Here is a 25,939-nt window from a genome sequence, read left to right as displayed (position 1 = left end):
ACAAAACTAATTACTAAAAGCTAATTACTTTTTTTCTTTAATAGAAATATACTGTATTTTTAGTCGTTACGCCCTCCTGTGGTGAACTGTAAGAATAACACTAATGCAATTTATTTCTGCAGATATAAATCAAGGTAGATCTTGAATCACATTATTTTGTAGTGATTCAAATGTATTATAATAAACTGTTGACAACAATAAAACAACAACTAGCAAATGACCTGTTCACACACACACACACACATATATATATAATTAATTTAATTCCGATCACTTGAAAATATTTTTCAGCAAGGAAATAGCCGTAATAGTGTAATTCACACAGTTCACCACAGGAGGGCGCCCGGACTCGAATTATCTTATATATCTTATATACATACATATATATATATATTAAAGCTGCTAAATGTATAAATTTATGTTTATTACAGAACACATGATAGGTAAATCCTGTGGTTAACTGTGTAATTACTCTTATTTCCTTGCTTAAAAAAAACTATTTTTCATATAAAGATCAAATTATCTAAATATTTATATAACGATTTGTAAATTGACATTGGAATAATAAAACTGATTGTTTTAATACCTTTTTATTTTAAGATGAAATAAGACCCAACAATGTTCTTGACAATGTTTGAAAAACGTAAAAATGTAAATAAATAAAATACATAAAGATATTATTTGCATTATTAAATTTGACAGGTAAAAATCGCTTGCATCAATCTTACATAAATGGATCCATTTCTTTACAGGAAACAAAAGTGTAGAAATGGTTCTCAGAGTTTTGTAATTATTGCAATGTAGATTTTTTTTGTACTGTACTACAAAAACAAAGAAATCATTAATGATCGAATTATCTAAATATTTAATGATATTTAAATACTTTACACATGGGCATATTGTGTAGCTCTTATCTGCACCCCAATTTCTCTATATGCATAATAAAAGTCATGATATATTTTTTTCTATTAACTTTCTATTACTGAAATCCCTAAATCGCACACACCTATAAAAAAAAAAAAAAAAGAAAGAAAAAAAAAAAAAGAAAAAAAAAATTCAATCCAGATGACTGCGGGATCCCCAAGGGAAAAAAGGCATGTCAACAGTGTGTCAAAAATGTTCAGTCTTTTATTTAAAAACTATAAACAGTCACCAAAGTAAATGAAGCCAATCTATATCAGACTGTTAGATATATGCATCATCGCACACCCTACAGACACTGCAGAAATGGTGAGGGGGTGGGAGGGGACGGGGTCGTGACCCCGCTGGGATGCTAACACAACAGGCAATAATAAATGTTACACAACACACAGCAGAGAGGACAGCCTGGGGTCCGGGAGCCGGAATGTGGCGTGATCGTAAGAATGGATGAAAAAAATAAAATAAATGGAAAACCCAAAATAGTACAATAAAATCCCACACTATATTAAGATAGAAAAAAGGTCTGGAGGAAAATATCATACCTGCACGGAAAGCAAATAACACAGGAGAAAACCTGTATAAAACTCCATGTATTTAAACCAATTTACAAATACAAAAAGAATCACGTACGCGCGGTCGGGCTCGTACTCCGACACTTACAGTGAATACAGGTTGAGGGGAATACCTTCAATATGTTTGTCTCTTCTACAAAATGACATGTGATATATTATTTCATACTCTTTCAGCCAGCAAAATGAGTTCTACAAGTTATAACAGTACAAAAAAGGGGAGAAAAAAAAAAAAAAAAAAAAATCACAGTTCCACAAAAAAAAAAAAAAAACCTGTAGCCCTCCGCCAGCCCTCCCAAAACTTTACAGCATCAGTACCTTTGCAGAATATTTACAGGGTTTAAGTACATTCATCCACTGCTGAGTATAGAATCACATCTCAAACAAGTAACCAGGGGTTGAAGAAAATAAAAATAAAAACGTGAGTCTGAACCTACTAACGTAATGCTTATGATACCAGCGGGCAGCAGCGGCATGAAGGAGGGAGATTTAACTTTATATCTATTCACAAATATTTACACAATTTTTTTTTCTTTTCATTTACTCATATTGGTATTTATTTCAATAATAAATAAGTGAAAATATAATCGGCTCAAGTAAGAAAACCAAGCTATCAAGTTGTAAAGAAAAAACGAAATCTAGCCACACCTCTGCCACACTTGCCCCGCCCACAGAATCCCCCCCACGCTCCTCCGGGAACTATAAAAATGTGCTCGTTGGGCCAGGCGTGAAGAGGGGGTCAGAAGAGGGAGATGGGCGCTGGTTTCTGAGTGGCTGGTGGAAGACCCGTGGCAGTTTGTGAGGGAGGGGGAGGAGAGGGACTGGGTGGAGTGGAGAGGAGAGAGAGAGAGAGAGAGAGAGAGAGAGAGAGAGAGAGAGAGAGAGAGAGCGAGAGAGAGAGAGAGAAAAGGGTGGGTGTGTGGGGGGTTTAGGGAGACGACCCAACGACGCTGGCGACCTGTGTGGCAGCAGAATGGGGAAATGGGCTTCTCGTCTCCTTCTGAAGGTTTTTGGGTTGAGCTGAGCTCAGGTCTGCAGAGCGCGTGTGAGTTCGTAAAGGCATTTGGCGAGCGTGGTGGAGACCTCCATAGAGCTCAGCGCCAGCACAGAGAGATGATTTTCATGCCGCCTGACCAACCTGAACACAAACACACAACAATCAGACACGGATTACATTTATGAAGTCTACTTGAAGTCATTTTTGTATTTTCATGGTAGAAGTCACATTTTACTCCAAAAAAAAAAAAAATCAATAAAAAATTCATTGCATTAAGAATGACAATAACAGTATTACTGTTAATATAATAATTACTAATAACAGTAATACTAATCCATTCTAATCCAAAAAGACAATTTTAAGTCTTAAAAATATGAAAATAATTGCACTGTTAAATTAAACATTCCCTACATAAATCTTATAGAATTTGTATAAAATGTAAAAAATATTTGAAAAAAAAAAAGAAAAAAAGTACTCTAATTTTTATTAATGCAAGGGCAGACATTTTTGTAGTGTAGTCTGTACTCTAAAATCAAATTCTTATAAATATAGTGATCTAATTATCAAAATACTTTTCAGTGTGCTTTTATATTCTCATACTGAAATAATAAAACAAAGGTGAAATCTTGACTGAACATTGTTCTTGACGATGTTTAAATGAAAAGTTAATATGTAATAAATAAAAAGTTAAGATTTCTTAAATCAATTTAATTTTTTTAAAAGAAATTAATAAAATAAAAATGGTTCTCTGATTTCCATTACTGCAATGATCAAATTATCTAAATGTTTAAACTTATTTAATACTTGTAAGTGAGTAAGTAAGTGTGTGTGTGTGAGAGAGAGAGAGAGAGAGAGAGAGAGAGAGAGAGAGAGATTTATACATAGATTTCATGTCACAGATCAGAAATCTACAAATCAACCACCACACTGAAATATTTTACTTACTTCCGTCCACAATCCGAGTACTTGGCGATGCTCTTTAATGTTAAGGCAGCAGTTAGTCTAATGTGTTTGGTCATTGGTCCCTCTTTATCGTCCTGAGCAGGACCAAAAAAAATATATATTTCAAGCTTGACACATCTATAAGCAGCAGAACGATCATTGTTTACGTGAGGTAATAATACTGACTGTGAAGTCCCTGAACACCAGGTTTCGCGAGCCCCTGCGTAACGCCATCAGAGCTGCACTGGGGTGGTTGACGAGCGCTTTCTGTGGTCTGGAAGGAAGTGGAGGACTGCTGACCGCCGCTGGAGGAGACCTGCACATCAACACAGTCACAAGCTCCATCACAATCATCTACTACCTGAAACCAGCATGAGCTAAAGAAGCCATACACACTTGGAAGTGTTGGGGTTGCTGCCTTGCGTTTGCTCCTCCAGTTTGAGTGCAGCTAAGAGCGCTTCCCTCGAGCAGTGCTTATCCTGCAAAACACACACTCTTGATTAGTCAAACACACACAGGGATAGATGTCATTATGAGCGCATCAACAGAAAGAGAGAAAGATGGGATCTTGCCTGGAGGTGTGTGATGAAGGATAGTCTCTGGCGAGGAAATGGTTCACAGCCCTCCCATTGGCACTGCCCTGGGTACGCATCTTTACTGCCATGACAGGTAGCTGCATGGTAAAACACCTGTGATGGCGTGTCAAACCACCTGAAACAACACCAAGTTAGCATGAACCAGCCTTCTCAAGACAGACATAAACAAAGCAAAGCTCATCACATGCGTCCTCACCGTTTGCACGCCTGCCACTGACATCTGAAGTTCTGTCCAGGTTTACGAGCTTGATCTGGAGAGAGGGCGGGTGCTGGAGAACTCTGATTGGTTGCCTGTGCAGCCGGATCCACTGGAGGCGGAGTCTGCACTGACATCGGCTGCTGCACACATGAACAATCAGTGAGTCTTTAAGACTTAATTTTTTATTTTTATTTTTACAGTAAATGCAAGAAATACAAATATAGCTGAATTTTGTAGATTTCAGCTATATTTTGTTTTTTTAAACAAAGGTCAAAGCTCCTTTTGTAATGTAGATTTCTGAGGGTGCACTCTTGTCATAAATTCATCTATTACTTTTCCAACATAATTTTTAACAAAAAATATTGGTAAAATATATATTTGGGAGTCTTAGACCTTTCTTCCCCTTGCACAATCTCAAAATAAATTTTATGAATATCACTTATTATTCAAACTGGGCACTTCATTGGATTAATTTTTTCATGTTCCTGTGGCTCATTGCGCTGATAGCACAAAAGGTTGTCGATTCGATTCCCAGGAAACACGTTAGGTACATTTTTTTTGCCTAAATGCACTGTAAGATGATTTTTTTTTTTAATGTAGAATTTTGTGTTTTCTTTGATTATTTTATGACTATTTCTCTCATTTCGATTTCTTAATTGCAGGTGTGGCGTTTTTTATTATTAACAGCTCTTGTTTTTACTAGGGTTGTCAGTTAAACGCGTTAACTTTGAGTTTTGAAGTCGTCATCGGATTGGTTTAATTATACAGGATTTCTGGGAGACGTGTGTGTTGCGTTCTTTAAACTATGCCTGGAAACATAGATGCTGTGGTGCCAAACCCCCTCACGAAAAGAAGAACGCTGTTGTGTATACAACTGTGATCATGAGCTCTTATCAGCATCAACTAAACACTGGATTCTCAAAAGTATGTGAAATATTTAAAGTTTGCAGCATAGAATCTTTAAAATACGAGTTTTACACAGCGGACTGTTGTTGTGGCAACATTTCCACACCTAGTAACTCTGAAATGAAATGGTGTGATTGGTTGTTTGACATGTCAATCAAACGGTCTCATGGGCGGGTCTTGGCCAATGAAAGCTCCCATGGATTCCAGACCTTCAGCCGTCAGTCTGGCTATGTGAGACTAATTAAGAGCAAGAATGTTTTTCAGCCCAAAAACAACAGAAAAACTAAGATTAACTACTATAATTGTTGAATGCTAGGTAATTTCACATGCAAGTTCTCATTTCTGTAACATGAAAATAAATCTCACTGGCATTACAGGAATTTGTGAGATTCATAGGAATATCCTGGCTGAACAATTGATGTCAGTTCACATCAACTAAATCAACATCTAGCAAGCATGTGAAAAATCAACAAGTAACTAAACTGTTTTCTGAGTAAAGCACTACTACAGTTGGAACAGGGTAAACAGATATTATATTTCACCAGTTGATTAAATCAACTGTACACAGCAAGACAACTGTTTCGTGCAACAAGTTTTCTGAAACGTTAAATATGCAAAGGATGAATAATTTAATTAAATAAGCACTAATTTGCTAATTTGATTAACCTAGCAATGAAATCAATCAGTTGACATTGTAGAGTTAAAGGTTTGCAGAGAGAGGATTTTGGATTCCTCAATCTCTCAATTAATCTATATTAATCTAATTTACATTAAATGTAATAAACTACCAACAGGCAGAAAAGAAAGAAAAAAAACTTAAAAAAAACCAAGCAAATGTTATAATGGACAAACCTCACCTTAAAAAAACATTTGAATATATTCAGTAAAAAAACTGTAAAGATTGGTGTAAGTGCTGAAAAGAACTCCTTTAAACATATGTATTGTTACTGTAATCAACAGATGTAAATAGATAACTTGTAATAAAATAAACACTTAAATGTGTATTTGGATACTTTCTTTCCACTAGTCTGAAAGAAGACAAGTTATGGAAGCAAAGCAGCCTGAAATGTGATTGACCAGTGCATGAAAAACAATGGTTTTGTTTTGTGTGCAGTGCTTTGCCTTAAAAAAAAAAAAAAAAAAAGTAGATATAAAAAAACAAGCATTAAGTTGTAAAGGTGCAATTTTGTAACCAATAGTCAAAAACGCATTACCTGAGCATTGGTTTCAGGAAGCGGCGAGGGCACACTTGGTCTCTGCTGCGCTGCATTCTCTATTGCTACTTTTGCTACTGTGCTTGGGTCTGCGCCCGCCGGCACGGCCACCATGGTGGCACAGTTACCGGCATTGTTAGGGTCGCTGATAGTCACTATGCGTACGCCCATTTTGGTGGGGATTCCGGAGCTACCTCTGTCCCCATCCTCCAGCGGTCTCTTCAACGGCCGGCTCTCCAAGGTGCCGTTAGCGGGAGGAGGAGGCTGTGGCTCGGAAACAGCTGGAGGTGGGGAGTGGTTATGAGGTGGATGCTGTTGCCTTAGGCCCAATGTCTCTGAGTTGGGGCCATTTGAGATCTCTGCGCCGTGGCTGGGCCCGTTGGCCAAGCGTTCGACCTGCTCTGCTTTGGCAGTGTCCTGCTGAGGAGCAGCAAGAGAGTCCGTGAGACCCAAAGCCCCGTGCGCTTTCTGAGGCGACAACACCTCGCCGTTCCCCATGTGTTTGGAAGCCTTGTGATTTGGAATGTTTTTGCTCGGATGGGTGACGTCTGATCGATCGAAGTCGCACACCCCATTCACCATTAGCTTTTTAGGGTCAGAGGGTGTCTGCTTCCCAGGGATGCCGCTGTCGCCGCCTTGCCCCACAGGGCCGTTTAGCGCCTCTGCTTGGCTGTTCCCTGAGTGGTATGGAGGTAGACTCGAGTCAAACTTCCTCCCGTTGAGCAGCTTTGCCGCAGGTCCATCCACCTCTGCGGATTCACCATTACTGGCTTTGGCCGAACCATCGGTGACGGAGTTGTTCTCCATGACCTCAATCTTGCGTTCGTGGACGTGGAGCCCCGTGGTGTCCTTGGCCTCCTCCTCCTTTTGGCAGATGATTCTGTCACCTCGGAAAGGTGGAATGGGCGTGGCTCCCGCAATTGGCAGAGGCGGAGTCAACTGCAGGCCGATTGTGGGCGGGGTTTGCGCTCCCTGGCCGGGGAAGCCAGAGTTTGGCACTACTGTGAAGGTAACTTGGTTGCTGGGTGAAGCCTGCAGCAGGGTGCCAGGGGTGGAGGTGGAGATGATCTGCCCTGGGAGGATGGAGATGGGAACGGCACCGGTCGCCTGCAAGGGGCTCTGCATAAGTTGTACGTTCAACTGCGGTTGAGACGCCACTGGACCGCTGTTGGTCACCTGGTATACGACTTGCGGGCTTGGCGCCCTGGTACTTGCAGGAGCGGGAACTTGCGGAGCAGGGAGTATGAGTTTTCCACCTGGGGTAGAAGGACCACGTTTCGGAAGCAGTAACTGTTTTATCAGACTGGATTCTGTGGAGGTAGGTTGGGCTGGGGGTGGCGGAGGGGGCGGAGTCTGCTGAAACTGCCGCTTGACGGACAGCATGTGGCTGACTGTGTTGGGCGGGGCTTGCTGCATGGGGGCGGGGTTAGTGATTGGTGCGTTTGGGGAAGTGGGAGACTGAGTGGACTGCGGCTGGATGGTTTGAGGACTGGGGTTGGTCAGTATGATTTGATGGATGGCTGGGGCGAATGCGGTGTTGGATTGCTGATTCTGACTGACGATGACTAAGCTTTGCTGTTGCGGTTGTTGAGGTTGAGGCTGTGACGACTGGGCTTGTGGTGCAGGTTTGGGGGCGATATTTTGAAACGCGATGCGGTTGCTAGTCACGCCTGAGACAGTCACGACCTGCCCTCCTGCCATCAGCGAAGTGCAAGGTGCACTGACATACTGAGGCGGCGCGAGCATTACAGACTCCTGGGAAGGGGCACCTTGCTGTCCCTGGGGGGCTTGCAGGTGCTGCTGGGCCACAGAAGGACAAACACCTTGCACTCGACCTGTAAAAACGTGTCCCTGGGGTGTCGGCCCCTGCTGGATCAGTGTAACGGGAGCATGATGGAGCAAGGGCTGCTGGGTAGGCAAGCCGCTGTGGTTGGGAACAGCAGATGCAGCGGTGGCTGTGGGGATGGAGCTCTGGATCATGGCCGTTTTGAGAATGTCATTGGGTTGTATGGGAACTGGGGCGGTGGCGGGAGGGCATGGAGTAGGAAGAGCAGCTTGTCCTGGCGGGTTCATGGGGAGTCGGGGAACAGTTGGGGCTGGAGCAGGAGCACTGGGAGCGTTGGTGTGTGAAGGTCCGTGCATGGTGAAGGCCACCTGTGGTGCTGCCTGGCCGGCAGTAAGGCTTGGTGCTGGTGTCCGGACAAGCTGCCCTCCCACACCAGGAGACAGCGCTGCATGAACACACAAGAAGGAACAAATCATCTATAAATGCAACTGGCTTACCGCATTAAACCCTGGATGGGCTTTTGTTTTATTCTCACACCTTGGTAAATTACATCTAGTGTTCAAGTTCAGCAATGCACAATGGGGCTAGGGTCTTACGATTTTCATGATGCAGAAAACATTTCATAAAAAGTCATAAAAATTAAATTGGCTGTATAACAGAATTTGGCCAAATCAAAATATGGCAAGATATGGACTAATTTATTTATTTATTTATTTATTTTTAATGCCATGTCAGCTTCGATGGCTATGTTAAACTAGGTTTCCATTTTTACAACTGTCCTATTATTTATAGATATTGTTATTCTGCTATTGAAGAGATGTATGTCACGTCACTTTTTTTTTAAGAGATGCTACATGATTTTTTTGTTTTGTTCCAATAACAAATTTCTATTCTATTATTTTCAGCTATTTTTTTTGACCACCATGTTTAATAGTAAATCTGAATTTAATCATAAAACAAACAAGGTTTAAAAAGCTTAAAACCAAGATCAAATGCAGTGTAAAGCATCTTTCTAGACTGCTAGAATGAGAGATCTTGGGCCAATATTAAGAGTTTTTCCTACCTGACTGGAGCTGAGGGGTTTCTAGAGGAGCTTCGTGTTTGGGAACTGGTGCAGGACTGGCCTGCTGCTGCTGCTGCTGAAAATAAAGCTGGACGGGAAGAGGAATCGGCCTCTTCCGCACACCAACCACGTGGATTTGAGCCTGTCCATTCAGCCGTGTGTCCTCCACACGCTTCACCGTGTGATTAGGAAACAGCGTCCTGAGAAGCACACAAGCACAGCGTTGATTTTATGTTTGAGTGGTGAGTTTCAGCATTCAACATTTACCATTTGGGACAGCACAGAAACAACTTCACAGTATCTGCCCAACATTGATCTCACCTCAGGCATTTGTAGAAGTTATTGGATGTTAACACGCCACCCCGTGCCATCTTGCTGCAGGTCGCCAGATATTCAGAGTACATCTCAGAGCGAGAGACCGAACCATCTGGATGAACCTCAAAATGAGCATTCAGCCTAACAAGGACAGAAAGCATTCATAAAACACTACAAAACATAACAGATTTGAGAAATGTAAGAAAGAAAGATGTAAATCTTACCACTGAGTTGTGAATTTCTCTCCATCTACTTCCACAATCCCAGGCGGAGGTGTGGACTGCACAGGCGCCCGGTTTACTATAAAAAAACAAACCCAAAAACACTGTAAATACAAATTACATAAACTCCTTTCTCATTAATTTTCCATTTTAATGCACATTTTTGATGGATATTTTTAAACCCTAACTTGAGACTTAAAACAGTAGTAGTCTGTTTAAGAAAAATTATCTTCTATTTTGTGAAATATCATAAACACTGATGGGGGAATTTTATCACAAAACTGCAAAAAAACAAACAAAAATAATAATAATTACTTTTACCTCCAAAAAGAGGCAACTTTTTCAAGAGTTTTTTTCAACAGCGGATACACGGGACACTCACCAGCGCCAGGAGTGCCTTGTGTAGGCGGGGGAATGTGCTCGACAAGCTGCGGCCGAACCTCTGAGACCTGACTGCTCGAGGCCTGATGCTCGATGAGTTTTACTGCCGTCAGGGCGTCCGGTCCGAACGTGTGCAGGTCCACTGACACCAAACGCACTAGAAGATCTGACACATGAACATGCAAACCATGTCAGTTCACTGCTCCTGACGGTTAGTGGTGCAAACACATTTTCAGGCTGACACATCACAATTTTTGGAGGGAGGAAATCATTGACTAAAACGTGTGAACGTGTACCTATGCTTCTCTCCACAGAGGAGATCTTCGAGCACGTGATCTCCCCGAGCTCGGCCAGCTGGTACAGGACCTCGAGCGCGGAGATGACCAGCATGATGTCCGGCAGCGTCAGGAGGGCGATGACTTCTCGGTACGACTCCTGATCCACATACTCACAGATCAGAACGCCGTTATCCTCCACTTTGCTCAGGTTCCCCAGAATTTCCATGGCTGTAGGATGCAATGGAAATAATTAGCAACTCTCCAAAGAAAAGGACAAGGTTTAACGCAGGGCTCTAGACTGCAAACATTTCTTGAGAATGTGCGAGTTAAAGTTTAACATGGTCACACTGTGCATGGTTTGTGCTTCTCCAAAGTGTCGGCTCCATATAGCATGAATTGCATAGGCATGAAACATTGTAGCAGGAGTCAGATTTGAGATCTTTTCTTGTAAAATTTGACAAGATTGCAAATTCGAAGCCCGGCTTATAACACAGCAAAAGAGGAACTCCTGTTCACAAAATACAAATCAAACTGATGAAAAAGAACGGGTTGAATGTTAACCACTTTAGTTACCATATAACTATGAAATATGATAAAAGTTTATTAATGCCATGTTGCAGCAATTGAGTCTAGAGCCCTGGTTTAACGGCATGAACAGTTCACCCTAAAAGACACTTACCCCTCATTTTGAGAAAAAGATCCCGTGACAACAAACACTTCGTGATGGTGTGAAACATCAGATGCGTTGTTCGGAAATCAACTGGATCCAGCTGAAGCTGAAAAAGCACAAAGAGACATTTAACAAAGATACAAATTGCCAACAAATCCAAACATGAAGCATATATTTCATAGAGTGCTGCAGGGATAACCTATTTATAACCTAGAAACAATCTAAACATCGTTTTGAAGTCAATGGGTTATTTGAATGAGTTTTTTATTAAATGCTTGAATTAAGGTTTCTGGTGAACCACTGCTCAAGATTTTGATATTTCATTCTATGACATAAAACATATCAGTTATACCTCTTTGTGATTTTCTTTTAAGATTTTACTTTTCTTAAAACAGATAAAACACAAAAAAGGTAAAACAGCGATGTAAGACGAAGCTGAAGGAGAAAGTGAGAACCGGAATGCAGATGAGAGTTCACGCAGAGCTAGACAAGACAAGCGTTTGTGGTTAAAAAGTATATCAATTGGAATTTTTATTTTAGAAAAATGAGCCTCGCTGGATAAGACCCTTCTTCCTCAGCTGGGATCATTTAGAGCCATCTGAAACTGCATTTAAACTGCATTTTGGAAGTTCTCGCGGGCACCATAGAAGTCCATTATATGGAGAGAAATCCTGAAATGTTTTCCTCAAAAACATACCGTATTTTCCGAACTATAAGTCACACTTTTTTCATAGTTTGGCTGGTCATGCGACCTAAGTCAGGTGCGACTTATCAAAATTAATTTGACATGAACCGAGAGAAATGAACCAAGAGAAATGAACCAATTGAAAACATTACCGTCTACAGCCGCGAGAGGGCGCTCTTTGCTGCTCAGTTCTCCTGTAGTCTACACTGAAGACATAGAGCGCCCTCTCGTGGCTGGAGACGGTAATGTTTTCTCTTGGTTCTAAATAAATGCGACTTCTACTCCAGTCCAGTGCGACTTATATATGTTTTTTTCCTCATCATGACGTATTTTTGGACTGATGCGACTTATACTCAGGTGCGACTTACAGTCCGAAAAATATGGTACTTTCTCACGACAGAAGGAAGAAAGAAAGACATGAAAATCTTGGAAGGCACGGGGGTGAATACGTTATCTGTAATTTTTTGTTCTAGAAGTGAACTAATCCTTTAAGAGAGACCGATCTAAAATGGGTTCAGGTGTAAAATTAGATTTGAATGTCCACAAAACCACAAAATGTCATGAATCATGAACATTTGTTGTTCTGAGAGCTTATTTTCTGCAATACTCCAAAAGCCAATAGAATATTCCTGTTGGGTTTTTGGTAAAGGAAACTTGTTGATGTTAACTTACATTGTTTGCTGACAAAAATATGTCATAATTGCAGCACTCTATAGAGATGTAGATTGAGGACTCTAACCTCTCCGGCGACGTTGCCGAGTGTATCCAGACCCAGCTGCCGCAGCTGGACGAAGGAACAGTGCGCACACAGTAAGAGGAAGCGCAGACATGTGCGATTAGCTGCCAGGAGTTTGATGTTGGCCTCCTCGAAGGATAAGTTCCTCAGAATCATTGCCACCTGCAACACCCGCTGGCCCTCGACGTCCCCGATGCCTACGGCACGTGTCGGGTGGAAGAGAGGAGTGCAGACGTCCCTCATCTCCAATCCGTCTGAAAAAATGACAATGCACACTTAGTGTGAAGTAATGCTCGGTTAAAACATATCGACTAATCAAACCGAAACAACACTTCATTCAGCATCTTCACCACATGAAAGGAAACGAGAGTAGTTGGGACGTAAACAACCACATACTTTGGGGTGTGCAGCTCTTGTCTGAGATGAGATCTTTCACTTCATTGTCTTCAATGACATCTTTCCAAAACTAAAATAAAAATAAGAGTTAAGAGCACAAAAACAGATACCGTGCAAGAAAAGCAAGTTGATATCTTCTCTTACCCTCACAAAGTCCCGTGACGTTTTCTCCTGCCAGTCTGTCCCAAATAGAGCAGAAAAGCTGCCTAATGCTGAAAGACAAACATATGTAACATTAGCAGACCCATGCAGTCTTAAAGTGCGAGTACTATAGAAAACGCAGTATTAAGCGTACAGTCGTCGAAGACTCCCGTGTGTGCCAGCAGCAGTGTGACGAGTTTGGGCTCTTTTTCTAGCTGCATGGCGTGCTTGCTCTCGTTGGACAGGAGCGTGCAAACATTAATGGCGAAGTCCACCTCGTTCGGGAGCCCAGACAGGAGAGACAGCACCAGTTTGTTGTAATCGGATGGAGGGACAAAATCCATCGACAGCCCATAGCTTTGGCGGAGATAGTCTGTCAAACAAAGGATATGCAAAATAGTTTGTATATATTTCTACAGATTTCATGAAGAAATTGTCAGCGGTAATTGGCCATGTGTCTTGGAGGTTGCTTGAGACTCATATAAAACTAGACTCAACAAAGTGTGAATGAATCTGGTTGTTCAAACCACATCTCTAAACTTCACTTCTCCCAAAAAAGATCTACATCAGCATGTGGAAGTTAGGGGTTTGGCCCAATTAAATATGGATTGCATTTAATATTACAATCCTCTTCTCCATGTACATACTTGTGTATCTTACATATATATACTGAAGTACTGAAGCAACTGTGTGATAAATACCAACCCTAAACATTTTCTTAGCCCAGTGTAGTTAACTTACATTACTCAGTATTTTAGTACATTTTAAATGCACATACTCTAAAATAGAGCAACCTTTATATAAAATTTTTATGAACAAAAAAAGGCATCTCATCAATCGAATTCATAAAATGTAAAACTTTAACAACAATGCTCTATGCAAAGTTGTATTTGTTCCAGAAATGATCTTTGGTTGTAATTATTCTGGATTCTGTGCTTTGATTTAATACAAAAGTACAATGAAAAAAAAAAAAAAAAACCTGTGGTGAATTCAAAATTAATGCATAAAACTTTTTTTTGACATATCAGCATAGACTATATTCATGGCAAACTCAAGAACAATAACATTTAAAACTCTCTTAATTACAACTCTTCTAATGAACTGCACACAATTTAACTTTTTTTAAATAAGAAATAAATAAACTGCACAACAGAGGTTTATTGTTAAATTTAAAAACCTAGATGAAAAATTGTGGTATTGTGTCATTCTTCAGGAAAGTGCTTTATTAATTTCTTTTTAATTAAATTTAACTTTCATCTTTTATTATTTTATCTTCATTTATTATTATTAGAAGTACAATCTACTATACAAAAGTAATGCGTGTAAAATTTTTCAAATTAAACCAAACTTATTTTGGCAGGTTGTCACAAAGATCTTTTATTTTGTGTGCATCTGCTGAGTTTAACCAAATTGTGAAATGCTGGTGAAGTGACTCTCAGAGCAGCTCTGGAGATGAAGTTCACGTGTTCTTGTCCTCATGTAGTCAGACTAAAACCTACCCCAGTCCTTATGTAAAGGGAAATATCATCTGTCTCTCTGAAAGGAGCGCAGTGGCAGGAGTACGGTTTCCTTCATGGCATTAAGAGTTTTCACAGGTGCAGCTCCAACACACACTTACCCCTTGAACCAGCTGTGTGTGTGTGTGTGTGTGTGTGTGTGCGCGGGTCTCAGAGAAGCAGACAGGGCTCATCTGTACCTGATACAGTGTGTTGCTGGTAGTTGTATGACGTGGGTATTGCACCAATCGGAAGCAAATGTTTAGGATTCCCCGGCTGCCCTTCTTCATCATCCTCTCCGAAGTGATGCACCTTTTCATACTTCTCTAGATAGCTGCAGAGAGACCAGAAAAAGACATCAGCACACAGAATGACAGACAGATGGATACACACTCATTATCCCAGGGGAAATTTAAGAGACATGAAGAATTAAACATCCAGACACATTTATTCACTGACTAGTGAGCACCTTTTTAAAAGATTGAGTGGTTATAATATTATCGTATACATTTTCAGAGCATGTTTTAAATGTGCAGACATCGGTTTCTGCATTTAGATGACTGTTTGGAGGGATAACGTGTGAACATCATTCATTTCAATGACCAAAATAAACAAACAAACCTGCATGCATCATGGACTGAGAAAAGCCATTAGCATTTTAGTTACTACAGTTTTTTTTATGATTTATGCCAATAAATCAAATTTAGAGAGTCGAAGGGCTGACTGCCAATTTAATAACCATACATAGCAAACAATTTAAAAGACAGTAAATGAGACTTAAACAAACCTGCTTTAAGGGACAATATATGAGCCAGAAACTTTAACTTTAATTACTTTTAAAAAGCATTGATGGATGTTTCTTACACATATGCAGCTTTTGCTTCACGAGTCCATAAATGAATCGACTGGAGTGGATTACTGTGATGTTTTATCAGCTGTTTGTACTCTCATACTGACAGCACCCATTCAATGCAGAGGATCCATTGGTGAGGAAGTGGTATAATGCTACATTTTTCTAAATCTGATTTTTTTTTTAAATGTCTTAGATGGCCTGAGGGTGAGGAAATTTTATGCCAGTTTTATTTTTAGGGTGAAGTATTCCATTGAGATTTTTTTTGGTATTAATGTTTTTTTTTTTTTACGCAATTCGGTGATGACGTCACTTTGGGGAGAAGTGAAGGAAAGGTAGCCTCAGCTTGGCATGATGCCGCGTTACAGGAAACTCGTAAACCGTGTTTTTCCAACCTTAAACCCGTGAAAGTGCACTGGAACGGCAATCAAACCCGTGACTTCCCACCCGTGAACTCGTACTAGATCGATGCACTCCGAGTTCTGACGTCACACAGCACGCGAAACAACGATGACAGCCCCTACAAATAATACTGCCTACGGACGCAGTGTTTATGCAACTGAACTAAAACGATTTTATTTCAATGAAACGTTGCAATAAAATTAATAATCTAGCTACATTTCCTTGCGCTCAGAAAGTTTGGTGTAACTTGCCTGGAACGGTACAAAGTCATTAGTCGTGGTTTGAAATAGTAATTACGAGCGCAAAAACCTGCCTGGAACGCAGCATCAGAACTATGGGGACTGACTGGGATGAGGAAGAGGTGGCAAGAGCCAACATGTATGATGACCCACAGCCATATAATTTCGAAACAACCAGACGTGAGATCTATCTATCTATCTATCTATCAGTCTGTCTATCCATCTATATATCTAGTCTATGTATTTATCTATAATCTGCGCTATCTGAATACTCTCGTGTACTACTCGTCTCTCTAGTCACTCTCAATGCGGGCTTTGGTAAATTTCCCCCCCCAACGTGACGTAATGCAATGCATTGTGGGGGAAAGTTTTGTGATACCCAACAACATAAAATACAATGGATAACAGTTTAAATGTTTGTTTCCAACAAGCAAATTGCACAAATTCGTTGAAAAATTAACCCTGCAACACGGCCTTTAAAACAAGTTAACTGCATACTTTACCATCTCACACAGCTCTGTAACCTCACAAACTGAAAGACAAGCTGTTTATTCCAGAGAATCAGGGGTCAACCGTACTGTGAGTCTAATAGTAATATTCACAGTGTGGAGTATGACTCATGAGTGGTTCCCTCAACTGAATGAGCTTTCTCTTACACACACACACACACACACCTCCCACATGCTACAATACAAACACTATAAATAGCTATCTGCACACCATAAACAGTAGAAACCAACACACTGTACTGGACACACACAGCGTGAACAGACATTCGCTCACTGGACCGTGTAATTGTACGATTTTAATTAGTGATAGTTGATATCACTGAACAAGATAACCAACAGATAACCAAATCCACATGAGAAATGCTCTCCCTTTCCAAAAGTCAGATTCATTTATTAAATCTCAAACTTGTTTACTGCAATTAGAGTGATCGTCTACCCAAAAAAATAAAACTCATGTTATTTTTTTTACCCTCATTTGCTTCCAAACATGTATGGACTTTTCCGTCTCCATGGAACACAAAAAGAAAATATTTTGACAAATGTTGGTAACAAAACGGTTTCAGTTCCCTTTAACTTTCACTGTATTTTTTGCCCATATAATGGAAGTCAATAGGAAATGAAACTGAATGGTTACCAACATTCTTCAAAACAACTTTTAACGTTTAAGTCATACAAGTTTTTGAATAACATGAAGGTTGCTAAATCTAACGACAAAGGTGAACTCTCCCTTTAAATTGTATATAAACAATATTCACCACCTGAATATTTATTATTGAAAAATGTATGAATGAATCAAAAAATTTTCTCAGGTTGGTCAGCGTGTGAGTTCAGACAAACCCAAAGCTGATTACAGCCTGATGTTTCTCGAGACACTAAATGAGGACCTTGTGAAAGCATCGGGTTTATTATGTACAATTTAAGTCAGGGGCACTTAGTCGTGTTTCTGGAGATCTACCTTTCTGCAGTGTTTAGCTCCAACACTAATCAAATACACCTGAACCAGCTAATTAAGGACTAAATACAAACAGATGTTGAAGGCAGATCTCCAACAACCAGTGCTTTCTTTTCTTTCGTAAACCTAAATGGTAAAAAACACAGCAAACAGGGTATGTAAATACAGAAATGAAGCTGACATGAGGAACTATGGCATTCAGTCAGTGCTCATGTGAACAGCCCCTTTACTGAAGTCCAGACAGAGAATTACTGCTCTCTGCTGGAGACACAGAAGAAAAAGGTCAAGTTTAACCTGCAGGAGCTGCTGAATATAAATACTGGGACTAGGAGAAAATCAAATAGGATCTGAGACAACAGTTATGCAACAAACATCTTCAAAACTGAGTATAATGCAATGCAGCTTCTCAAAATTACAGTAAAAAACAAACTAATTTCTAATATTAATACTTTACCATAACATGATCATGAGTTTCTATATATTATTTACATGCAAAATTAACACTCATTTAGATGAGAGCAGACTGACCAAAAACAGCTTGTCTGGACAGCTTTACTCTTACATGTACAGAAGAATGAAATTATATTCTATGCGTTCAGACAATTTGCATTCAAGGTTAATTTGCATGCAATTTAAAGAGTTAGCGATGTTCAATCTCCAAATCAACATTCACAAAGCATTTACAAATCAATTAATTAGGTATAACTTAATTGAACAGATATTAAATACAAGTTTTACTAAAACATCTGTTATTTACAGGTGGTCGTTCTTACAGTGTAATTACACAATTAGGTACAGAGATATATTGATTAACAACACATGCTTACTACAGGGTTGGGCTTTGGTTTAGGGTTAGTTACTTGTGATTACACATACTTTACTGTTATTAGAAGTAACAAGGACACTAAAATAAAGCATTACCAATAATCTCATGGCATGCAAATGTTACAGGGAATATTTATATTACAAGCCAAATGAACCGAATCAACTTTGCTAAAATGAATCAGATTGAATAAAAATTTGCCTCAGAAAACTTGAACACATGCTCCGATACGCTGTGCATAAAAAAATAAAGCTTCCATCCTTAAACAAAACTGACTATTTGCCAATTAAGACATTGAAATGTGTTGTTTAGCTGCTCTTCCATCTTTAGTCGTCACAAAGGGTGCCTGATTGCAGATGCCACATTAAAATGACTAATTTCACATGCACTGATCGGTGTTGAGCGGTTGAGCAGTAAGCACACATCACACTACACACCCAAAGACCCAAGTTCAATTCCCTCACCAGCTCTTCCTCAGCTGTGACGGTGTAAACACACAACCGAAGTCCTTTTTTTGGCATGAGTGATAAGAGTTAGACAACACAATGGTGTCCTAATGGAGACACCTGTTCATCTGCAATCCATCAAACAAGTGCAACTCAAATCCTTCATTTTTGTCTGAAGACTCACACTAGTGTTAGTGGAGAAAACTAGACGTTTTGGAGCCGGCGAGCGTTTCTCTGTCTGCAATGTGCTAGTGAATCGGACTAATTGAGAAAGTCCTGTAGGACTTTTCGCTCGTGTGATGATGTACTTGGGATGCTCCTGAGGTAAACCTTAAATCTTTGTAAAGTACATCTGTTATTAAACGAGTCCACCATCCTGATCCAATCAAAACACCTGCAGCACAAATCACGTTACAAGTTTTGAGTGTTAAGTAGTCTGATATATAGTTGAACAAACAGGCTAAATATGTAAGGCTGCAAAAAACATCCAGAGATTCTCTCTAGATTGCAATAAAAGATTATTGATCACAGAATAAATGTCCGTCTAAACTTGTTGGCTTCTCTTCCACCGGTGGCTTCATACTCCCTGAGAGACGGACACAGATCAACATGACACAAACCTCTCCAGGATTTCAAAAACAACTGGCCTTACATCAGAATTAAGCAGTACTGAGACCTTTGATTATGAAAATAAAACCCAAAGACAGCATGTCTGATAAAAACATGAATATGCTACAAATAAAACCAGTTAACGCTCACGCAATCTCTCCGTGGAGCACTAATTCTGTCCTTCGTATGCCGCTCTCATGAGGAAGACACACAAGAGAACAGCGCTTTTCATCCCTCGTCGTTCTGAGCTCTCGTCGCCGACAAACAACCTCTCTTGCCATGACTGTGAGGATGGTAAAAGACACTTTGCAGAATGGTAATTACGATTAGTCTGTTGTATGGCAGGTGTACGTCTTCTTCTAATGGCCCACACATCCTAAACGCTCTCTGCTGCCAAGTCTGTCTGTCTCACCCCCCCATAACCTACTAAACTAGAGAGAAACGCACGTGGAAAACCAGCAGAACAGACCGCAGCACTCCTCACTGCTGATACTACTACAAATATATATCAAAAAGTAAGATTTTGCATGTGTTACAGCTGATGAAACGTCTTTGGTGGTTTACACACGAATTGACTGTGTGCACGTTGTAAAACACCATTAACCACATTCATAAACACACAGATAACAACCTAGAAAGCACAACAACACGTTATGTATTGCAAAATAAAGTGACAGTTGAAGTCTGAACACACCAGTACAGATCGAAACGGTCTCTTATTTGAATAAACAGGGCACAGCACATGCATGTTATAAAATTTCAATAAGAAATACTTCTCAAACCAGATAAGACAAAACTCTGCCTAGAAAATAAAAGACTCCTATAGACCAATGCAAGTGACAAATGCATCCTTAAAAGTCAGCCAAATACAAGTCCAAACAAGCCTCTAACTTCCTGATTTAGATTTAAAAAACATTCCATATTAAAACACAAGTGTTGTTGCATTGAAACATTTTATACAGAACCATGTGTAGGTCTCAGTAAGTGGTGACAAACCAAAGCCTCATTTACAGTTTTCATCTCATATTTGAATATACAAGTATCAGCACATGCATGATGTGAAGCTTACCGGTATATAAAAAAAATACCAAATATCAAATTATAAAAAACTTTAATAGACCAACGCAAATGACAGATGCTTCCTTAAAAGTCCAAAATATCCATCTAAACACTGTAAAACTTTTATTTAGATTTTAAAATAACTTTATATTGAAAATACAAGAAATGTTGCATTAGATAATTTTATATAGTAGAATATATAGCTAAACAGTATAAAAAAAACATCTAAACTACATCCTATTACAGCGATTTGTCCATTATTAAAGTATACAGAACCTGCCATTAAAATACTTCACTGCAACTGACAGATGCATCCTTAAAAGTGACTCAGACAAAACTCCAGAAGAACCATTCATCACAGTAAAAACTCCCTGATTTAAGTTGTTTTGCAACAATATGTTGCATTAGCAACACTACCTAAGCTGATATTAAAAACGGTCAAATGTCTGCTTCATGCAATCAGAAACACGGACATAGGCTCCTCCAAAACACACTTTTGAGTCAGAACCGGGCCGCAGGTTTGAGAGCATCAGAGCAGAGAGGCGCCTGTAAACATTGAGCACATGTGCCAGAGCTGATCAGAGAGAGAAACTGAATAAGAAACACTCACCGAAGGTAGTACTGTTTCAAAACAAAAGCAGCATTCGAGCAACATCTGGGGAAATTGAAATCCTCGCTCAGTTCGCCCCACTGGTTCTTGTCGGACACCTGTAGGGTGAGGAGACAGGTGAGAGGGGTTCGGTTCCGACGCAGGACCGTGTGTGAGAGAGAGTATGTCTTATGTCTGTGTGTGTTTGTGTGTGTGTTTGAGTGAGTGTGTGTGTGTGTGTGTACATGCTAACTCCCATTAGCACTCCGGCTAACTTACACTTTCCCATGTGAAATGAATAAATCAAACCAGTAGCCGGGAAACAAGGTGCTCCGAGGCGAAACCCGTCCGAACCCCCGCGACTGGACCGCGGATCTGGCACGGTTTGCGGCTGTATTTACAGCGCGACACATACACAGGCCCGAATGCGGCCTACAGTCGCTCAATCCTCCGCCACACGGCAGGGATAAAGTCGGTGATGTACACGGCGGGTCCGGACGGGGTTCGGTGCCTCAGCCTCGGTACGGGTTATTGATGTAAAAGCCGCCCGGTAATTTTGAAGTGAGACTGTGTGAAAGTGTGTGTGGGACAAATACACACACATACACTCACTCACTCACTCTCTCTCTCTCACATACATAAATACACTTACACAGGCCGATGTACGGCAGAACCGCTGACAGATCCACCGAAACGAGGAAAGAAGTTGAGTTGGAAGAGTGTGTGTGAGATGAGAAATGTTAAGTTTAGTGTGTGTGAGGAACTTACCTTCGCGAAGCCCCCTAAAGACACCACTCTCATATACAGAGCACCCAGGTCCAGCTCCTTCCCACCCACCACGGGAACCTTTTTAAACGGAGATCTGTGGAGAAAAACAGCCCAAATGAACAACGTCCGGACCCCTCACGCGCCCAGCGCGGGTCACCCAAGTTATAATAAGAGCGAGATTCCCGCTCACCCTCTGCTGTGGTGAAACTGCCGCAGCTCGTCCAGGAAAGCCTGTCCTTTCCTCCGCTGCTCGGGGAGGTTTTTCCCCGTCGAGTTCGCCATCGTTTCGCTGAAATTCGGTCAAACCCCCAGCTCAGATTCGGTTCCTAAGAGTCCGGGGATCCCATGCTCCGGTCCGCTCCGCTCCGGCGCGGCTGCGTGTTTGAAAAGTTAAAGAAACGACGGAGGATGAGAGTGGAGAAACCCGCTCCAACGGCAGCACGAGCAGCCCGCGAACCCAAGCGAGCTCAGTCCAACGGCAGCGCTGCACCGCTCATGGCTGCACGGGGAAAACAACGGTACCGGCTGCGCCTGCGTTGGGGTTTGGAGTGGGTTTTTTGACAGTGCGGGACGGACGCGGCTCCGGTTTAATCGCGCACACTGTGAAGCGGCAGAGGGATCCAGTTCAGACAAAAAGACCCGAGGCCGCGCGGCTCAGCGGCGCCCACATCAGGCAAGCGTCGGTACTGCAACCGCCACAGCGCCGCTCATGAACAATAGACGGAGCTCGCTGGAGCGAAGGGGGAGTCACGAAACTCCAACAGACCGTTAAAAACGGAAGCCTGTCATGAGCGTCGGTTGGGGGAAGGGAACTGACAGCCTGCACTAGCGTCCCAAATGACTAAACTTAGTGTGGAAAGTTGTACACTTTAAGGCGGCATTATATCAAATTGTACTTTATTAACTTTACTAGCACACATAGCTAATCCTGATGTGGACAATTAATCCATGCAAGTTAATCAAACAAGCAAGCGCAAGGTTGGGGGTTCGATTCCCCGGGAACACATGATATGTAAAAATTGATAGCCTGAATGCACTGTAAGTTGCTTTGGATAAAAGCGTCTGCTAAATGCATAAATTTTATTTTTAATTTTAATTTAATCCACTGATAAAAAATTTAATCAAATTCTCAACATTTACTTCAGCTCTGGTATGGTATTCCTTTTCTGATGACGTCAGTTTGACGACTTGTTCCGAATATCCATAACCACGCGCAAAAATAAAACCACGCCCTCTATTCAATATTCCATTGAAATACACTACACTGAAATAAAGTTGGCAGCAACTTCTGTTTCACACGGACATTAATGTACTCAACTGTCGCAGCTTTAATTATGTATTTAAGGGGCTATCAGACTCCTATTATTAATGACAAAATAACCTTTTAAATATATAATAATAAAAATCATACACTACATGGTTGATTGCATAGTACATAAGTGCATAGTGCATAATTTGGTATGCAGTTCAACATTCCACATTTTTTCGGTTATTTAAGTGCATCATCCAGGTATTTAAAGTGCATTTTTTCTTTTTGAAATTTTCAGTGTGAACACACTACTTGCAATATTTATACCACTGATATATATACACATAGATGCCTCATTAGTGACTGTTTCCGCAGTGTGACCGCAATACAATAAACCATATGCTGTTTTTGGAATGATCTGCGAACCTTCGAGTGCAAGTTGACTGTGTGCATCTTCAACAGCAAGTTATACACATGTATATCTTTGAGTATTAATTGATTATTATGGTAAATTACATCAAGTTCACCATTCTAAAATGGTGAACACGTCAACGTATCTGGATCGGTCAAATGTGTCACAAATCTATGATTTGTACTATAAAACTTCATAGAATAGTGCATAAGTATGCGATTTGGAACGCACCAACTAGAGAAAGAAGTTTAAATGAATCAATTTTTTATATTTGTTATTAAAACAAAGTCACTTTTCATTTGAACTACTAAGTTTTGCTATATCATGGTGACTAATAAAATGCATGACCAAAAGTCTTCCAATCTTTGACTAAACTCCACATATTTGACACAGAGCGCTGCTCTGCAATAAACATTAATAGCTTAAGTTAAACCGTGGCGTCTGCAGTTAAAGGAGCACAATCTGCGCTTTGTTGCAGCGGATGGATCGTAATTTACTCCCTGTCCCTTGTAATAAGCGCCGGGCGGATATAAACGACACGGGGGTGACTACATTCAACCATTACACGCACCCCTCTCGCAAGTTATTCTGCCACAAAATGGCGGAGCTTCGACGCGAAAGACCCCATTTTGTCAAGCAGACGATTAGAACAGTTCAAGGAAGCCGATTTTTGTGTTTTTAACGGTACTTCGAGCGTGTTTGGGATGCGTTTGGCTGCGCCTGCTGATATGTTGTGGCGTCGCGCGGTGGAGAATAATGTCCGCGCGCTCTGGGTTTGACGCAGCACGAGCGCTGAGCGAGTGAAGCCACAAGAATATATTTCTATCTAGTTACAATAGATTTGTATCATATTTTAAATACACGTAATAAACTTGATGGGGAATCATTTTATCTGGAGTCTGGAAGATATTGGACTCTTTCATATTCTGGTTAGTTCGATTTGTAAACCTAGTTTGTGTTAATTTATTGTACCGTATATTAATATCTAAAGTGTTGTGTTAAGTAGTATATTTATATCTGCCAGGAAATGAATTTTGTGTAAACTATGCATTTATACATTGGATTCTCACGGTGATGGAATACCTGGAAATATCGGGATAAAAAAAAATATAGGCCTAAAAATGTGAAGGAAATAGTTAAATGTGATTATCTTATGCTTTTTCCAAATGCAATGTTTTTAAAATGATTATTTTTCCTTTGACAAATCTTAAAGGACTGGAGGTGTCAAGCGTGAACCGTACAAAATTGCATCTAGAAATGCACAGCCATAAAGACTGAACTGAAGGATTCACTTGACATGCAGCTTTACTTCAGCGACTAAAAACCTGCATCATCAGAGAAGTTATTAGACATAAGCCACTCTACCAGATTATCCACCTAATCTTTTTAATATTAGTCTATCATCTGATGGATACACGAGCAAAACAGAATGATATATCCAGAGTTTGATAAACTCAGACAACCCCAGATATTAAGCAGCGTATTAAGGTTTTGAAGGGGAAAAGCTGTACGTACGTAGTCAGATATGATCCATAAAAGTGGGTAGAGAGCGCCACCATGTGGTTAAATATCGAAATGTTCTGTATTAAATCGCTACAGTTGAATCGTTTGAACCAAGACTTGCATGAGTTGGGCCAAAGAAACACATGCTTACTTTCTTGAAATGAGTCGGTAGATAAAAAATAAATGAACAAAAATTGTTCGATTTTTAAAAAGTGACTATATGTCTGAGTATGCTGACTGAAAATAATTTTTTAAATAAACGTGGCAATACTTGACGCACCGTAATGGATGTTGACAATTATTTGATAGTATTATAGTTTTTATTATTTATTATTTTGAATATTAAAAAAATAGTTACGTTTTTAATAATTTTGAATTTTTTAGTATTTTTAATGTCTAGAATTTTTTATTCAGTTTTTTTTTTTTTTTTGTTATTTTAGCAAATTAATTTAATAACTAAATTAAGATAAGATTTCTTGGTAACTGACAGAATTTAAAAAAAAGAAAAAAATGTTTTGTACACATTTACACTACAAAGACAAAATGTTTTTTTTTTTTTGTTACCATTTAAGTTAAGTTTTTTTTATTTTTTAATGGTTTTAGTTAACTATAATATCCATGGCATTAATTACTGATTAGACTGCACTGATCCAGTCAAATATACATTTCTTGGTAACTGACAGAATTAAAAGAAAAGAAAAAAAAAAGTTTTGTACACATTTACACTACAAATACAAAATGTTTGTTTTTTTTTTTGTTACCATTTTAGTTAAGTTTTTTTAGACTGCACTGATCCAATCAAATATACAAATACTGGTCATCTTTGAGTTTGTAGTTTAGTGTTTTTAGCCACTAGGCTGCAGCACTATCACACACATGAGCTATTATAATCTCATATCAATGCATTTTATGGATGAGAACAAAGAGATAGATGTAGTAAAACTCATTTTCACTGTAATATTATCCTGATATTTACACAATGCCAGTACAAAAATTAAGATAAAGTAACCTTACCTG

At 39.9% G+C, this 25,939-nt stretch overlaps 1 protein-coding gene and 1 long non-coding RNA gene across 3 annotated transcripts; one reads left to right on the top strand and one right to left on the bottom strand.

Moving 5' to 3' along the window:
- Positions 1–1,108: 1,108 nt before the first annotated feature.
- arid2 (AT rich interactive domain 2 (ARID, RFX-like)) lies at positions 1,109–22,438 on the bottom strand. Of its 2 annotated transcripts, none has more exons than XM_052555187.1 (21): positions 21,949–22,438; positions 21,759–21,852; positions 21,012–21,109; positions 14,713–14,846; positions 13,171–13,389; positions 13,020–13,087; positions 12,876–12,945; positions 12,483–12,733; positions 11,068–11,164; positions 10,407–10,616; positions 10,112–10,276; positions 9,733–9,808; positions 9,515–9,649; positions 9,194–9,393; positions 6,345–8,575; positions 4,222–4,364; positions 4,002–4,140; positions 3,826–3,908; positions 3,616–3,745; positions 3,433–3,524; positions 1,109–2,628 (listed from the first exon to the last, which is right to left on the bottom strand). In XM_052555187.1, exons 1-21 carry the CDS (start codon positions 22,038–22,040, stop codon positions 2,517–2,519), a joined length of 4,839 nt encoding a protein of 1,612 aa, XP_052411147.1. In that variant the 5' UTR covers positions 22,041–22,438; the 3' UTR covers positions 1,109–2,516. The 2 variants fall into 2 exon arrangements, with proteins under 2 accessions (XP_052411147.1, XP_052411148.1); XM_052555188.1 differs by having other exon boundaries at positions 4,222–4,361.
- A 1,214-nt stretch (positions 22,439–23,652) lies between these two features.
- LOC127956911 (uncharacterized) lies at positions 23,653–25,207 on the top strand. The gene is made up of 2 exons (XR_008153667.1): positions 23,653–24,348; positions 24,633–25,207. It is a non-coding gene; the product is annotated as an uncharacterized LOC127956911 (long non-coding RNA).
- Positions 25,208–25,939: the final 732 nt, after the last annotated feature.

This window comes from Carassius gibelio, chromosome B4 (assembly GCF_023724105.1).
Source record: "Carassius gibelio isolate Cgi1373 ecotype wild population from Czech Republic chromosome B4, carGib1.2-hapl.c, whole genome shotgun sequence".
Taxonomy (NCBI): Eukaryota; Metazoa; Chordata; class Actinopteri; order Cypriniformes; family Cyprinidae; genus Carassius; species Carassius gibelio.
Note: the sequence above shows the minus strand (reverse complement) of the source record. Positions and strands in the feature narration are given on the sequence as shown.

Coding starts and splice junctions, on each gene's coding strand:
- arid2 (XM_052555187.1), bottom strand. CDS start 22,040: ATGGCGAACTCGACGGGGAAAAACCTCCCCGAGCAGCGGAGGAAAGGA. Junction 12,946..13,019: donor CGTCACGGGACTTTGTGAGG/GTAAGAGAAGAT, acceptor TTTTTATTTTAG/TTTTGGAAAGATGTCATTGA. Junction 2,629..3,432: donor TACTCGGATTGTGGACGGAA/GTAAGTAAAATA, acceptor GTTTGTGTTCAG/GTTGGTCAGGCGGCATGAAA.